General features: G+C 39.6%; 1 protein-coding gene across 1 annotated transcript; it reads left to right on the plus strand.

The window, feature by feature from the left end:
• Window positions 1–3505: 3505 nt before the first annotated feature.
• Window positions 3506–11059, plus strand: cab39l1 (calcium binding protein 39, like 1). The gene is made up of 9 exons (XM_051954278.1): window positions 3506–3847; window positions 4379–4526; window positions 4620–4784; window positions 4952–5070; window positions 5917–6085; window positions 6175–6234; window positions 6315–6380; window positions 6480–6623; window positions 7272–11059. Exons 2-9 carry the CDS (start codon window positions 4410–4412, stop codon window positions 7461–7463), a joined length of 1032 nt encoding a protein of 343 aa, XP_051810238.1. The 5' UTR covers window positions 3506–3847; window positions 4379–4409; the 3' UTR covers window positions 7464–11059.
• The last annotated feature ends 7570 nt before the right edge of the window (window positions 11060–18629 follow it).

The raw sequence follows: 18629 nt of genomic DNA on the forward strand, positions 1-18629 counted from the left end.
GCCTATACTGGTTGCTATTAATAATGGAAAATGATGCCTGATATTTAGAACTGCCATACATTTGAGTGTAGATGGAGTAAAAATCAAAATTCTGGTATCAAGATTAAGAACAATAGAATTTCCAACACAAGCACTCAGTGACAGGCTTTGTTTATTTATACTTTCATATGTTTAGTGAAAAAGGAACTTTTTGATATTGTTCTTCAGTGGTCATAGCCTTATTACCATGTTGTGTAACCATCAGATAGTACTGTGGGTGGGACACTGCTGAAGACCACAGAGTGGCGACTGCAGACAGAGAGGTGGCCGCATCAGAGTCAAAGTAGGTGATTTTTAAATGTATGTATTTTATAAAGTATCTGTCTTTCTTAAAACAACAATACTGATACTGGGAAACTGCTAAATATTGGATTCAATAACTGGCTAGGTGATAGTCTGTCTGTCTTAATTGGAAGAATTCACATTGGGTGTGGTGGTCAGTTGGGGCCAAGCAGCAAAGTTTAGGCCCTTAACAGATTATTTCTGCCCTGGACTTAATGGTGCTAACCACCAAGAATGGTGACTTGGTGGTTTGCACTGTCGCCTCACAGCTACAAGATCACCAGGTTCAGATCCCGGCCTGGGCCTTGAATCTGTCTGTGTGGAGTTTGCATGTTCTCCCTGTTCTATAGGGATCTCTGGGTTCTCCAGCTTCTTCCTGCAGTCCAAAAACATCCATCCACCCTTTATCTATGCACCGCTTAATCCTCATCAGGGTCATGAGGGGCTGGAGTCTATCCCAGCTGACTTAGGGTGAAGGCAGGGGACACCCTGGACAGATCCCCAGTCTATCACAGTGCTACATATACAGACAAACAATCACACTCACATTTTCACCTATGGACAATGTAGAGTTATTAGTTAACCTGAGCATGTTTTTGGACTGTGGGAGGAAGTCAGAAAACCCAGTGAAAATCCACACATGAACAGAGAGAAAATGCAAACTTCATGGAGAGTGATCCTGGGAAAGCAGGGACATGAACTGGGGATCTTCAGGCTGCAAGGTCAAAGTACTAAAAACCAAGCCACTGTGCAGCCAAAAACACGCTGAAGTTAATTTGCCCAGTCCTGTGATAGACTGGTGATATGTCCAGGGTGTCTCCTGCCTTTGCCCTGAGTGGGCAGGGATAGACTCCAGCAGCACCATGACCCTACAGAGGATTAAATGGTGTATAGATAAAGGATGGATAGATGCTTACCAAGGGTCCTAAGATTGATCCTTGTAGGACGCAACAACAGTTCGATTGAAACAGCTGCAATCAGAATATTCAAAATCCAAGGTTTATCTTACAAAATATTGGAAACAATACAAGCAAATGCCTTGAACATCTAAAAAAAATCAAATGAGTCAATGTAGTCTTTCACGAAAGCAGTGAACAGTTATTATACTATAATCTGATGCAAAACTCATTTGCTAGAGGTAAAGGACAGTATAATTATACAGAAAAACATGAATGTAAGTTGGCTAGTGAATCTACAAGATGTTACAATCAAAATAATTTTAATCATCACATACAGGTGCACAAGGAATTTGCCAGGTATCAGACTTTAAAAACTCCAACAGCAACAACAAAAACATAAACATGTTTACAAAATAAATTATTTAATGTAGTGTATGGACAGTGCAGAATGTCAGTAGAATACTTCAATAAATAGAGTAGATTAGACATTTACATGACACTGGTGCATGGTGTTTAAAGCCTGCAGAGTGGACTGTGTTAGGACAGCTAACATATACAGTCTCATTATTGTGTAAAGTTATCATCAATGTGTGAAGGAACTGTCTGAACTGTTTCATGTAAACACCACAAACTACCACAAGCAGCGCAGCTTATATCAGACTCGTCAAATGACCTAAAAAAAAGTCATGTTTCCAGACAGGCACACTGCTCAGAAACTTTCTGTATAAAAGGAAACACAGAGATATCCAGTGTGAGATAATGTGATGATAATGTGCTGTGGTGAGCATAAATCTTCTGATGCTTTTCACTATTTTTTCTCAGCATCTGGTTTTCTCTGTGCTTGGAAAATGCTAAAGGGTGATTTCCACCCACAGTGCCTGTCATCCGCTATTAGTTGGAGCAGGATGGTGCATCTGTGATACGGCATCATCTGGGAGTCATGAGGAACAAAGATGTTCAACACGGTTATACTGCTAGAGGAGTCTGAATTATTTAGGAGCAGGAAATTTCGCATTGAATATTGATTTTTGTTTTGACATTGGATATTTCCAGTTAAACTTGTGTTAGTTGTTTTTATTGGTGTTTCCTGTGACTTCTGCAAATTAACAAAAAGTGTTTTCTCACTGCAAAAAGCAAAAATATGTGCGATAGATGATGAAAACTTACAAACAAAAGACAGTAGATCAGAAGAGTAGCATTCCTTTGTTGTCATTGCTCAGTGTACAGCAAAATTAGACAAGAATTTGGCAGTCCCGTCAGCGCTTTTGCAAAATCAGACAACATTTTTTTAAGAGTAGAGCAAGAAATGTGCAACTACAAGTCAGCATAATATAGTAGAAAAAATATTCCGTACAAATATGTCTATGAAAACAGTGATATTGTTGTAAGGATAGCTTATTTGGTGTTTTATGAGTTGTAAAACAGCAGTGTTACTGAAGTTGCACTGCAAATTGCAGAACATATGTGAAAAATCAAAATTAAAAACAAGGTCCAGTTGTATGTAAACAGACATTAATGTGTAGGTTTAGTATTAAACAAGGACCATATGAAAAGATAAGAAAAAACTTTATTGATCTCATAGGAGATACTTGATATTGCACAGCAAAAACAAAATGACATAACATGAGAATAAATGCAGTGCCTGATAGAAAAAGCAACAAAATGTAAGTATAATATATTAATAAATAAGCTAAAATCAGACTAGAACAGAACAGTAAATGAGGTAGTAAGTAATGCTCCTCGTGATGTTTAAATATTACACATAAAACTGAGCTATTGCACCTGAAAAATGAAATATTGCACATTAAATTGACTTTGTTGTACATGAAAATGAAATTACAAAATTTCCCCTCGGGGTTCAATAGAGTGTTCCTATTCTATTCTATTGTATTGTATTCTGTTCTATTCTTATTGTAAATGTTACACAAGATGTAACTGATATCGATATGTGAGAAGAAGAAAAAATAGAACCAATACCCAGCTCTAATCCTGGGATGATCAGTATTCATCTGTTTCTATTTTATTCGAATTCTATGCATATAAGATTTTAAGAACTCTGCCTCTATGAGCTTAAATATGTCTAACCCCCCCCCCAGAGAATTAGGTATATTTGATTTATTTGAGAGGGCAGCCCGGTCGAACGGCTTCCGTAAAAATCCTTAGCCGCCCCACCTTCATGGAAAACGTGGTAAATAAAGCAAGCGCACCTAGAATGGAGAGGGCGTTTCCGCAACTGCACTCTGTCGTACGTGATTAGCTGAAATAGCCGTCAGTAATTTTGTAAAGCAAAACATACCCGCCCAGTGTCCCCGGGATGAGGAGAGGACGGGTGTTACTTTCGGCAGAAGAGAACAGGGAAATGAAGTTGTCAGACAGGCTAGCCGAGCAACTCTGTCTCTACAAGTAGGCAACTCGCAACTTTAGAGAGACTCACAAGAAACATCACAGCTATGAATGTCGTCCGTTTGAGCAACTTGTAGCCACAGTTGGTGCGACTTTATCCACTGTAATAAAAAGGTCTATAACGTCGCCTATAGCTAACTGAAGAAAGTGGAGACAACTTGCTAGCCCGCTAGCTAACCTTTAGCCACCGAGCGTCTTTCGGGTTCACAACTAGACTTCATTCGGTGAGTCCTGACAGCCTGAGCTAAATATTTCAGCAGTGTGTTGTGTGCATGTTTTCACCGCCCTCAATGTCTAACTGCGTCCTGTTGTTGGTTTGGTTGCTTCTCGCTACAGCTAACTAGGTCACAAGCTAGCTCAACTTTGTGGATGAACAGTTTTAAAGTCTTATAATTCTCCCTTGCCGTCGTTTTTATCGCTTAGAAAGTTGTGTAACTCAACTGGGATAATTTAGCATTAAGGTAGAGACATTTATTCAGCTTATCCGCCTCAAACTCCCCTTATTAGTGTGACTTCAGCGCTCATGTACCCGTATTATCTCTAAAAACGAGCTAACCTAATGTCATTATCAACCTTAGCTAGCTTTATGGGATTTCATACTATATTATTTGTAGTCAGACAGCAGAACTAACTTAGCTGTAACCTTGCTTTCCTCAGGTGAGCTTTTTTTCTGTTATTTCCTGAAGCAGAGAAGTGCAGGAAGTTAGACTGCTTTGACTGCAAATGGGTTTTAAAACAGTGTTTCGTTTCACCAGAGCTCCAGGTTTGGATTGCCTGTCGTCAGTCATGCCTTTTCCCTTTGGGAAGTCTCAGAAGAGTCCGGCTGAAATAGTGAGGAGTTTGAAGGAGAATGTGGCATACATGGAGAAGCTGGATGCCGGAGACAGCAAAAAGTGTGAAAAGGTCAGCACTGGTTTTTCCCTCTGGGTGTCATAAAAGTTAAATTTTGAATTTATCATCAGCTGATTGTCCTTCTCGGTGTTTCCTGTTCCAAAGGTTGCAGAGGAGGTGTCCAAAAATCTGGCCTCACTGAAAGAGGTACTTTGTGGCACAGGTGACAAGGAGCCTCAAACTGAAGCGGTGGCTCAGCTCGCACAGGAGCTGTACAACACCAACCTGCTCATTGCTCTCATAGCAAACCTGCAGAAGATTGATTTTGAGGTAGCCGCTTTCTACTGCTGATTTTATGAGTGTAAAACCCATTGATTATTTAGTATAGACATCAGATAGGAGTGTGTATGCCTGATCTGAACATGCATGCCCAAAGCAAAACTGTCTTTCAGCACTCAGCCAGTCATTTATCTGTCTGAGTGGTTGTTGTTTGACAGGGGAAGAAGGATGTGGTCCATTTGTTCAGCAATATTGTGAGACGTCAGATTGGAACTCGAACACCCACGGTAGAATACATCTCTACACACCCACAGATCCTCTTCATGCTTCTGAAAGGGTAAGTTCAGCTTTTTGCTCTAGAGGAACTCTAGTATTTGGTAATTTGATGTTCAGTTTCATGTGTCAACAGCACAACCCCCTTCAGAGACTAATGATGTGGTAAAAATCAGCCATAAGAAGCAAAACTGGTTTTGTTGTTGTTCTATTTTAAAGCTGGTGCTGAAATCACTTTCCCCAAACATACCTTGTGATTTTCTGCATTACACAGTATGCGTTTCAACAACTCCCCAGAGCAACGTGCGGAAACTTGTTGCATTCACCTGTGGGTTACACATCTAGATGGATAGGAAGATAGTCGAGTGCTGGTTTTACAGCTCTTAAAACTGAGTCATCCAGCTCACTCAGAAAGCAGCCATGTGTTACGATTGCCCCGTTTTATAGACGCATTCAGGCCCCTTTCAGTGGATCAGTGCTATTTTGGCCGCTTGCTAGTATTTTGATCCACCGTTTTTAAAATTATTTTAATTAATGTCACATCTATGAGAGAACTATTCAGTCTGATTGCCAGAGGTGGATGTAGAAACCTGATGTTAAACTGTGATGTGCTGATTGTATGGTGATTTTTTTTATGTTGCTAATAAACTACCTTGTACCTTTGGCCAGCATCTGAAGGTATGGAAAAATACAACTACAGTAAAAAAGGCCTAAATATGTAATGTTTGTTACTGGAAATACAAATTGATTGTCCTTTTAATGGTATTTAATGTGCTTACAGTGGATTTTCCTTCAAGTTATTGATTATTTTCAGTGTTGCATCTATAGTGTAGGTTTTCTAACCCCTCTGTGATGAGTACTGATGATGTGCATAGCTTCACTTGGACCTGACATGTATTAACCTGTACAGATATGAGAGTGCAGAAGTGGCTCTTAACTGTGGCATGATGCTGAGAGAGTGCCTGCGTCATGAGCCTTTGGCAAGGACAGTGCTCTTCTCTGAAGAGTTCTTCTGCTTCTTCCGCTACGTGGAGCTCTCGACCTTTGACATCGCCTCAGACGCTTTCGCCTCATTCAAGGTAAACTAAAATGTATTTTCTTTGCAGCCACAGCATTGACTTGGTAACAATTCCTGGCTTATAACCTTGTTTCTTCTATTGCCTCTCAGGATCTCCTCACTAGACACAAGATCATGTGTGCAGATTTCCTGGAGAACAATTATGACAGGGTGAGCTCTCTGGTGTGTTTTTTTTTTTCTTTGAAATGCTGCTCAGTCTGTGACTAACACACTTTTAAAATGCCTGTCAGGTGTTTACAGAGTACGAAAAGCTCCTGCATTCTGACAACTACGTCACCAAACGGCAGTCTTTAAAGGTAGTCACCCCTGCTTTCTCTCACTCTGGTTTGAGCGACAGACTCGAGTTTAACTGATTTCTCTGTGTATTAATTCGGTTGTTATTTACCACGTTTCAGCTCCTTGGGGAACTTCTCCTGGATCGACACAACTTCACCGTCATGACAAAGTACATCAGTCGGGCAGAGAATTTGAAACTGATGATGAACTTGCTGAGAGATAACAGCCGAAACATCCAGTTTGAAGCATTCCATGTCTTCAAGGTATGCACATAAAGTTTGCATACACTGTAGAAACCATGTGCTTTATGTCAGTTTGAGTGACTCCCATAACTCTTAAATCTTCTGTGATGAAATCTTTGAAAGACATGCATCTTTGTCACAATAACCTTCATGCATTTTGGTTACTTCATAGAGTTTTTTTATCTATCTGTTGGGTCAAAAATATACATACAGCAGCTTGGATAATCAGTGTTGGTGATGTAGAAAGTTGTGCTAAACAGATTTTCTTGCTGGCATGGCCTCTTGTACTGAGTGATTACGATTGACTGCATCTGCTGACTTCTCTGAGCCAGTTTAAATACGGGCAAAGACACGTGTTTCAGTGATTCCATTATAGAAAATGACGTGGTATAGGAGTCATTTGAAACTCAAGACTGCCACAGTATACTTGGTCTTTACAAGTGTATGTAAACTTTTGTTCACAGCTTTTCATTTCGTCATTGCAAGAATTCACAGTTTAAACATCCAGATTGTATTTTGAAAAGCCATGCTGTGGTTGCTTTTGAAGAAAATGGCTAAACTCTGCTGTCTGAAGCTGGTAAAATGTCGTCATTTTGGCAGATGTGACCACCTGATTTTAGGAGCAAACATATCAAATCGTTCCTTTACTTCCCCTCTCTTGTCTGGAAGGTTTTTGTTGCAAACCCCAACAAGACTCAGCCTGTGCTGGACATACTGCTGAAGAACCAGACCAAGCTCGTGGAGTTCCTGAGCCACTTCCAGACAGACAGATCCGAAGATGAGCAGTTTTGTGACGAGAAAAACTATCTGGTCAAGCAGATCCGGGACCTGAAGAGACCCACGGCGCCCGAGGAAGCTTAACGCTGCCGGGATGACTGCTCTGTCAGGTGGTAGATTTTAGAGGTGGTGGTTGGATCTGCAGAGGGTTGAGTGAAATTCTGACAAACATGCTTCATTAAAGTCTAATAATAAGTACAAGATATAGGAAAAAAGAAACCTACTTCCTTCACTTTCTGGTTTAGTGTGGATGTGGAGGTGATTTCCATCCAGCAACCTGAGTGGGCCAAGAACTGTTATTTAAACCACAGTGCTTCTTCTTTAGCGATGATGAGATGCCTTTAGTCCGTTTTTGTAAAGTTGGACCTTAAACTGTTACCCTTCCACATACATTGTTGCTGGCAGGAACCTTAGACTGACAGAAATTTTACACCCTTCACAGCTAACACGAGCTCTGAGGTGTTTTTGAAAGCCCCTTTTCCAGAACTTGTTGATACTTTAGCGATTGAAATGCTGAGAAGTAAATATATTATTTTTCTAATGTATCTTCTGGTAAACCGCTTAAAGCGTAACTCTTCTCTCTGAACACTTACTTCAGCTACATGTTTAGGTTTGGTTTATTGTAAGCTGTTCTTTCTACAGGGACTTAAATGAGCTTTACAAATGTGGCTTTGGCAGAGTGACATTTGGATCTTATTGGCAGGTCAGCACACAATAGTAATGTTTGGCGATTAATGTGCAGTTATTCTTCCTGTAGCTGCATGTGTGAGGTTGCAGAGGTCAGGAGCAACCCTGCAGTGCTGTACTTGCCAATGCATTAGCTGTCAACGGAAGAGAAAATCAAAACCATAGAGGAATCCATTAATTGCGCTGTGATTTTTTTTTTTTTTTTTTTTTTAGGCTGTGCTGTGCGCTGCTTACAAGACTGAAATAGTAACAGAACATCAGATAATGCTGCAGGGTACCAGCAGTCCATTCGTGGCAAACATGGACAGCCAGGATGTACCAATTGATCTCACTGGGAGCACTCCATTTCATCTTCACACACTGAGCACAGAGAGCAGTGATTTAACCCAACATGAGCACAACATAAGACCAGAAGCAACACTACTGTTCACTCAGTGGTGTTGCTCACAAGGATGCATGTTAAGAATGTTACACTGTATTTTTTTTGTGATATTCATGTCAGAACTTTCACCGGGGATCGTGTTTTTTTTGCCACATATTGAACGAGTGCTACACTGGACTTGTTAGTAAAATAGTTGGAAGTAATTCTTTGATCGCAGTCAACCAAAAAAAAAAAATCTTGATGAACTGAAGTCTTGTCTACTTTTCAATTAATTGATTGATGGTGGAGAAAAATGAATCTGCACATGATCTATATATTGACTGAATGGGCCAGAGTGCACTGAGTTCACTCTACCTACAGCTTTATTTGCCATATTGAATTATAAATAAACATGAAAAGCTAATATTTACAGCATATTGGATCATTTAAACCTGTCTGTTTTATGCTGAAATGACTCAAAGCACACCAGCATGTGCCTGCCCATAATTATATGATTTCTAAAGAAATAGAAGTACATCCACAAATGATTTGAACACAGGAACTATTGAGGACTATATTAAAGAAGTTAGCTGCTGTTTTGCTTATTGAGCCGTGATAAACAAACTGCAAAATTTAAACTGATCTGTTTGAAGAAAATGCAGCCACTTAAATTACTTGCTCGGCATCGTGTCAGTCAGTTTGTAGAAGAAAAATCAGAGTGAATGTTAAAAAGAAAACAGAAAATAAGCTCGATTCTGCAGTCTCCATTAGGTTGGATTAGTTTAAGCACAGAAAATGTTTGGTGTCTGTCTAAATAAAGGATTAATCCTGGAAGGCTGCTGATATGTCGCCTCTCTTCTTGTGAAAATTACACTGGAGATTGACACTAGAGCCCTAAAAATCACTTAATTGTCTCTTAATCTCATGTAAAGCATAACTCACATTTATTGAGTTATTTTAAATCCAATAACTCCTACACTGGGTGCAATATGTTGTCTTTTTTGTCACTTTTCTGATATGACAAAAATAATACATTTCAATAAAATACGCTGTAACATTCCTTTGATGCATCCCAGAGTAGCTTCAATAAGACGTCACCAGACCTGTCAGAATAAGCACATGCACTGTTTAGAGGTGAATCTGTTTGTTTTGAGCACTGAATTGATTCCTCACATACGTTACTGATCAGCTATGTGTCTGTAAAAGGACAGCTGCCTTACTTCTGCCACGGTCACTAAAAATGTGTCTTTTATTATATACCTCATGGGATTTGAGTTTGCAGATGCTGTGTTCTCTTTATTTTCTTGATAAGATATTTTATTTGACATTTTAAAAATACAAAACAGTGGTTTGTATGCTTGCCTAATGATGATATACAGTGTATGTTCAAACTTGAACAGGGACTGCAGCCTGGTTTTCTCAGTGGAAAACTACATTTTTAATCTTAACTCTTTCATTGGGTCGGCGCCACATGGACGTTAATTCATAGTGAATTGCAGCGTGGTGCCTTGTAATGAATGTTGCCTTATTTAAAGACATTTAATGGATCGTAATGATCATGTAAAATTCCAGACCTTGTAATTTGTCTTAAACCAAAGCCGACATGAAAAGGGTAAAAAAATGTACATTTTAAGTCCCAAATGCATTACCATTACTAGTTCATTTCTCAGGTGTATTGAAAGTTTTATTTTTCTGACTGCGTTATGCTCAAAATGATCCTGCGAGTGTAAGTATATTTTAATTGAGATCAGTAAGCATCACTCAGAGTACATTTAATTTCTGGTTAACTTGCTTTTTGTGTTTTGTTCTTTTTAAATCACTGGTCACTGTTTGTTAAGCTGCACCAGACAGCCATGCGTTCAGCGTCAGGCCTTTTAGGGGTCATAAAATAATCTGAGAACTCTGCTGTGAATGTGGTACATTATGCATTAATAGACTGAAGTCCTGCACTCTGTACACTGTCATGAGGTTATGAAAGAAAGATAAAAGCGTGTTCAAATCTCTGAAAATATCCCAAAAATTCAGATCTTTTTTTGATCTTATGTGACCTATTCTAAATCATTTAACACACAGCCAATACTAATACCTCCATGAAGCTCAAACAAACTGACAAACAGTAATATTATTGGTAATATCTGAGAGTATTTGACTGTGGTGTGACAAATTTCTTTAAATTTTTTTGAACAATCCTTTGAGATTGGGTGTGAATGTGTTGCAGCTTTCTTGAATTTGAGTCCAGTCATGACATGCACTTTGGGAAGGACGTGTTGTACTCAGCCCTGCCACCAGGGGGAGCTGCTGACAACAGTTGGCACCTTGTATTAGTTGTACAAACAAAGCATTTCATGTTTCCATAACCCTACCTCCAGTTATACAAGTCACTGGCAATACTATATAGACGTCAGTTCCTTCAGATCAGTTCTGTGTAATTCATGATTTAGAGTTTTCTGGGGTTTTGTGCTTGACTAATTTTTTTCTTTTGTTTTTGACTCTGTTGCCTTTTCTTTTTCCCCCCTTTCTCTTTCCCACACTGGATATTTTATTTACCATGGGAGCGAAATGTGTGTACATAACTTTATAAATGATAAGTGATGTGTGAAAGCATTCATGAAAATAAAACATTATGACAACCGCTTTGTGATTAGACTTAATGTGTTTGTAGGTAACGATGCTGCTGTCTCTACAACTAGGAAACGTGTGTCTGTTTATGTTCAAAATATTTGAGTTAGGAGGCAGTAAACTGGGTTTTTATAACTAAAACAAGCTGCCTGTTAAAACCTAAAACAAACACAGTTAAACAGCTTAATTATGAGCTCCAACTCATGAAGCTCCATAAACTAGAGATCAGCTGCAGATTAACGGTGTTCAACAAATAATGTTAAACACTTGTAAATAAATAACAATTCTGCTTTAAATATTACGATTGCAGATTTTTAGCTGATCATATAGATAATCATTTTTGATGCAGCATTTGCTGTAGAAGCCAGATTATAGTAGAAGATTCATTTCTGAAAAAAATAATTCCAGTTCACTCAGTCTATTCAGAAGATCTACTGTACTTGTGTTAGGATGAATTGATTAATTGAAAGTTTAAGGAGAGACACTGCAGGCTTTTTGTGTGTGCGTGCACTGGTTAATTTTGAGATCTGGGTCTGTTTTGCTTCCATACCATCTACTGCCAGACTGATGGACAGAAAATATTAAAATTGAGTTTATTTCACTAGACTTTGCTTATTGGACATTTATGCAAATTAGTGCTTTAGTTGGATCTCAGGAGTATAAATGCTTCTGCAGTGCCACAGCATGTATTTCTGTCCAAAGATGCATTAATTTTCTACCAAGCTCTTATACTGATGATGGGAGAATCGGACCACTGCACAAAGTCTTCTCCAGAACATCCCAAAGATTCTCAGTGGGGCTGAGGTCTGGACTCTGTGGAGGACAATCCATCTCATGCTCCCTGATCCACTCATTCTCAATGTGAGCCCCATGAATCCTGACATCATCATCTTGGATAATGTCCGTGTCATCAGGGAAGAAAAACTCCACTGATGTAAAGACCTGGTCATTCAGTATATTCAGGTATCAGCTGACCTCATTCTTTGGGAACAGAATGTTGCTGAACCTGACCAACCCCAGATCATAACCCTAACCCCCACAGACTGGTAGGCACTAGCCATGACGAGTTCATCACTTCATCCACCTCTCTTCTTACCCTGATACCTCCATCACTTTGGAACAGGGTAAATCTGGACTCATCAGACCACATGACCTTCTTCCAGTGCTCCAGAGTCCAATCTTTATGCTACCTAGCAAACTGAAGCCGTTTTTTTCTGATTACCCTCACTGATCAGTGGTTTTCTTAGAGCTACAGCTGTTTAGTCTCATTCCTTTGAGTTCCCTTTCACACTGTGTGTGGAAATGTTCTTACTTTCACTATTTATCATAGTCGTGAGTTCTACTGTCGATTTCCTACAATCATCTAAGATATTATTCCTTGTAGATGATGCTTCACCACTATCCTTCAGGTTTTAGTAATGTGTTGGATGGTTCTTTACCTGATTTTAGTAGTTCCATCTCCTTAGTTGTTTTCTTTGCTTGATGCAGACCAATAATTTCAGCCTTCTGAGACAGATTAGCATCCTTTCCATGACCACAGGATATGTCTTCCAACACAATTGTTTCAGAAATGAGAAGCTCCTCACTGCATCAGCTAGGGTTAAATAAGTTGTTGCAGCTGAAACATATTCATCACTGCAGTAATTATGCAATGGAAGGATCTTACCTGTTTGCTTCGTTAAATCTAGGTGGTGACTTTACTTTTGGACAGGCTGTGTGTATTTTGCACTCATAGAAATGCTCTTTTGACACAGTGAACTGGAGGATAACACACTTGACAGTGGTTGCCCAACTTTTCAACTTTAAAATGCAACACATCTCAACAATATCAGTCCCCTTGTTTATCCAGTAGTGCACATTAATACAGTTTCAGACCCCTCCCCCCGGTTGCAGCTCAGAGCGTGGGGTCACTGGTGTCAGCCCAGTTCAAAACACTGGGACACATTCCATCCTACCAGGAGGTGTCAGTCTATTGTCTGTGAGGAGCTGCAGACTTTCAGTGAACACATACAGTGTCGAGGTAGTGCAGCAGATGTGGGTTTATTTAACGGAGCTGCTTCATTCATATAATTTGACTATAAATGACTGTGCTCCTCTATCAGGCTCCGTGAGATCAGAGATGAGTGAAGTCATATGTGCAGCCACATTGTTCCTTCTCTTAAACTCCACCAATCAGAGCCCACACAGGCGCAGCATGGGGAAGTGGGTTAAAGTTCAACAGAGGAAGAAGGCAAGTGAGGCAACGCTGCAGCCTGAGTTCCCACAGTGAGACCAAGCAGCAGCAGCAGGCTCTGCTGACCTGCATCCCTCAGCGTGGAACTCAGGTGCAAAGAAATAACACGGAATCCGGTGATATCCGTGTGCATGTGAGCGTGGGCCTGGTGAGGGATGGACGGAGCAGAAGGCTCAGTGGGGGCAGGGTTTTACTGGGGTTACAGGTCACAAGCCTCCTGGGTTCTTTTGACCAGCGCGGCGCAGAATGAAGCGGCGAGGTGCGCCAATAAAACGCTCCTCACCGCAGCTTTGCACGTCCAGAATTTATCGCAGGACGCAGCGTCAGAGTAAAGTGTCTGAGTGTGGTGCCAGAACCCTCCACAGATGTCCTGGAGGATTTCAGAGATCCAGAGAGGAGCGGTCGCCTCCGTGTTCTCCTGTCCCCCAACCCCCACAAAGAGGAAAACAACGAAAAAGATGCGCTCACAATATCATGCATGGCGAAACTTTTTGTGTGCGCAATAAAAAAAAGGGGAATGGAAAAAGAGGCTGCAGGACATGTGCGGAGTAATGGTACGTGGTTTGGTGCGTAATAGTGGATTCATTCACCATCTGAAGGTAGGCTGAGGCAGCTTCTCCTCTTCATTGGTCCATTTGGCCACTTTGTTTCCACTTTAGAGATGTTAAATCATCAGGAAAATGTGTTCAGCTTGTTGTCTTGGCTGCTGGTTCGGTGTTCCAACACGCTCTCATTTTCCATTACTGGATTCATCAAAGCTCCGCCTTTTCTCTCCACAATGGTTTGTTAAAGTCGCGCTGCTGGAGTCTTTGTTGTGTTTTCAGGCTGAGCTGGTCGCTGTTAATCCGCACAGACTCCCACATTTCATCCCCTCCGCTCCTCAGCAGCTGCTTGTGTTTGCATTAATTGCGTAATTGGATGTGATCGCCATTGAGCTGCGTTTTCTTTTTTTATTGAGGGGAGTTGACGCGCTCATCATCACATCAGAGGACGCTGTTGGCGCCACTTTGTGAAATCACAGCTCTGCGACCTCATTCATACAAGTCAGTATGAGTCAGGCATGTAGCCTCCAGTCGAAGGAAATAGACTATAGAGAAAATTTGCTTCCTGATGGTTTGTTCTGTGATCATATTTTTTGAAAAACTAGAGATTTAAGTTAACTTCAAACTCCCCTCCCCCTTCTCTTGGACAGCCAGTGAAACCTGTGGAGATTCCAAAAACGTAAAACATCAGCTATTAACAGGTTTAATGTATATAATTGATTGATTGTTGCGCAGAAATTGAAACTGCACGCCTAATGGGAAAAAAACTGAAATGAAGTGATGAGCAAAATCAGCACTTGAATAAGGTAACCTGTGGCATTAACTATAAAAGATGAAATGAAACTGATTTTGGCTTTCAGGCCCACATTTACCTCAAAACTGGCCTATTTAGTTTATTTTTATTGCTTTACAGTATATTTTCCATGTTATGTTACTTTCTACTAATGCATTTCAACATAAAAGATTTTTACTCTTTATTTTACAGCTAAATTTGCAGATAAACCATTTGTTTGAAGCATTAGCAAGTGAAAAAAAAACTGCATGTAAAGCAGGGATGTCAAACTCATTTTAGTTCAGGGACCACATTCAGCCCAATGTGATCTTAAGGGGGCCGGACCAGTAAAATCAGAGCATCATAATCTATAAATAATTTCAAATTTTTCCTTTGTTTTAGTACAAAAAAAGTACATTATGATAATGTTCACATTTAATGAATTACCTTTTATCAAAACATTATGAACAACCTGGAATTTCTTAAGCAAAATAAGTGAAATTTCAACAATATTATGCCTCAGTTTAGCATTTACACATTACAACTTACAGATTACAGAGTGTCTTTAAAGACAAAACATTTAGCCGCAGGGATCTGGAAATGAATGATATTTTACTTTATGATCAAAACAACAAAAGTCAGACAAACAAAAGACAAAAAAACAACAAAAACAAGACAAAATGAGACGTAAAATGACAAAAACCAAGACAAAAACAATAAAGCGAAATACAAAATGACAAAAAACACAAGTGAAAAGGGAACAAAAAATGACAAAAACAAGTAACAAAACAACAAAAACAAGAAGCAAAACAACAAAAGCATGAGACAAACGACAAGTCAAACAAAAAAGACAAACAGAACAACAAAAAAAGACCAAATATTCCAAAAACAAGACACAAAGCAACAGAAAATAGACAAAAAAACAACGGACAAAATGACAATAAGACAAAAACACAAGCAAGACAAAAAGGAAACGCAAAGTGACAAAACGAGAAACAAAATGACAAAAATGTGAGACGAGTGAGTCAGACAATAAAAGACAAAATATTACACAAACGAGACAGAAAGCGACAAAAACATGGACACAATGACAGAAACGAGACTAAAAACAACAAATAAAGGGGAACAAAAATAAGGCAAAAACACAAGCGAGACAAATAAGAAATGCAAAACGACAAAAACGAGAAACAAAACGACAAAAACATGAGATGAACAATGAGTCAGACAAAAAAAGACTAAATCTGACAAAATGAGACAAAATGACTAAAGAACAATGAATAATCTAGTAGTTTACTTTATGATCAAAACAACTTGTCATGGTCTAGAAAGTATTTTTAAATTTCTAGTTTAAAAATTTACAGTCTGCAGTTGATGTCTTCTCTGTAGTTTGTACACTTTGAGGGCCGGATTGGACCCTCTGGTGGGCCGGTTTTGACACCCCTGACGTCCCATCTCGTCTGCCTACAGCATCAATATGATTCACTTACGATACTTTATGATACTTACAAGGCTTTAACTTGCCAGTGAGTCTTTCTGCATGTCTGTGTTGCTGGTTTTCCTCATCTGAGCTCATCTCTCACCACTTCAAATCTGAAGTTTCTGGAAGTTTGTCTTGCTTTCCTTTCTCTTCCTTCCCTAATCTGCATTGATTTCAGTGAGTTATTCCACTTGAAAGACAAACAGCTTCATTCTGCAAAGTGCTCATTCTCCAGTAATGATTTACAGCTTCAGGTTAAATATTTATATTCATTTGTCGCTCTCAATTGATTTTGTTTCAGACGCTCCAGACTGGAAGTGTTTTGTCGGGAGGAGCAGGAAGTGCCGGTCCATCAGTTCCCTCCTCGTCACGGTTCTCCAGCTAAGGTGCATCTAGTGTAGTTAGTGAAGTAGCTCAGCATCTACTGCCCTAGTTGCTCCTTCTGGCTGGAGGGCTTGTTCTTTTTCAGTGTCGGGAAGATTTCTCACCACGTTTGACCTGAAAGCCAGCCGCCAACGAAAAGCCACAAATCCTTGTTTTTAGGACACAAATATGTCATTTCTCGAAGTCCTGTTTTCTGATAAATGACTGATTATGTACTGCTGTTCAGAAGTTTGGGGTCACACAGGCAGTTTCCTGTTTTTCATGAAGACTCACACTTTTATTCATGTGCTAACCTAATTGCACAAGGGTTTTCTGATCATCAGTTAGCCTTTCAACACCATTAGCTAACACAATGTAGCATTAGAACACAGGAGTGATGGTTGCTGGATATGTTCCTCTGTACCCCTATGGAGATATTCCATTAAAAATCAGCCGTTTCCAGCTAGAATAGTCATTTACCACATTGACAATGTCTAGACTATACTTCTGATTAATTCAATGTTATCTTCATTGAAAAAAAGCCTTTCTTTCAAAAATAAGGACATTTCTAAGTGACCCCAAACTTTTGAATGGTAGTGTATAATCAGTAATTTGTACAAGTGAAAAATAAAATGCATAGAAAGTCCTAAAATACTATCTTAAATTATATACTGCAACAGAATGCATGTGTTCAGTATACACTGATACAGACATTATTTAGTCAAAGAATGCTGCAGTTACAGTTTGATTCTCTTGTTTTGTAGAAAAATCCAAGCAAAGCGTGATGATAGTGAATTTGGAAGATAAAGACATTAAAATTAAACACCAGCATTGTCCCAAAATGAGCACTGACAGGCAGATAAGATAAAAATGTTACATACAAATTGATAAAGAAGTCATTTTCCTATTTTGTCCAGTGAATGTGTGCATTTGAAAAGCCTTGTGGTTATATCTGTGCTTCCTGGTAGGCCATCGTGGTAAGAAAAGGTATAATAATATATTAATTCCACTACAAGAGACACCTGATGTCTTTGTATTTAGTAGGAAAATGTGCACGTGTTAGTTTCCATAATCGACCAAAGTAAGTTGATATAAATCAGTCTGTCAGATACTGGTCCAAGGTAAATGTCATGCCTCTCTATAGCTAACAGTGTGCATCATATTTCTGTATTCTCCCCTCAGCTGAACATGCAGTGGACTCTGCAGTTCCAAAGTGCTCACAGTGCAGGTAGTATTCGCCCATCTACTGCAGTTTGTGCACTTCAGGTGCTGCTGGTCACCTTCCATCGTCCGTCTGCAGCACTTCTACGTGGAGCTCTGCTGAGTTTACTGAGAGTTTTGTTGGTTTGCTCTCAGCTTCTGCCAATCTCTGCTGTGCAAATCCATGCAAAGCTCTCTGTTGTTCAGACACACAGATAAATGTTTTCTCTGCTTCCAAGCTTTGAGGAACACTTGAAACAGATTCTTTCACTGCCACCACCAGGTGAACAAGAGAGGAGCTGCTGCTGATTCTGTTGCAATGATGTTGGAGGCCTGTTAACTTTTGCTTTGACTTCTGCTGTTGGTCTAGCTGTTTTCGGATGGATGACTCCGCAATTTCAATACTTGACAGGATGACAGAAATTGCACAGTATCCATCTGCAATCCGCCAGATGTTGTGAAACAGCTGCACATTGTTGTGTATTAAAAAAAGAAAAATCTGGAATAATAAAAGGGTTTTTCACAGACTTAATGAGCTCTGTTTAGTCTACAGGTATAAATGTTGGCCTCACTTGTGTCAGCTGAACACTAGATGGCGCCATCTAAACTTTAATAGCTGTGTGGAGCTGAGCTGAACACTAAAGATGAGATTAATGGGAACAAAACCCCCCAAACTAATTAGATATTGTTGTAGAATTAGATTTGTGTAATTACTGAAGATAAAATTAAACTGTTAATGCTCACTTGTGCTTGTTTTGTACGGATTTCTAAATGCTCCACTTGGTTACTGCTCACTTTCTACATGTGGTTGAATAATAAAAGCACATTTCCAGCTCGTACAACTGTCTTGTTTTCTTTATTTGAATAAATGTGCAGCTCCTGAGCGCCTTTATTGTGTGGATTTAAGCCTGAGCAGGTACTGTGCCCTAATTGCATCCTATAACCTACAGCGCCATTCATCTAAAACGACAGCAGCCCTCGTAGCGTATTAATCCC

The sequence above is a fragment of the Acanthochromis polyacanthus genome, chromosome 10, assembly GCF_021347895.1.
Source record: "Acanthochromis polyacanthus isolate Apoly-LR-REF ecotype Palm Island chromosome 10, KAUST_Apoly_ChrSc, whole genome shotgun sequence".
Lineage (NCBI taxonomy): Eukaryota > Metazoa > Chordata > Actinopteri > Pomacentridae > Acanthochromis > Acanthochromis polyacanthus.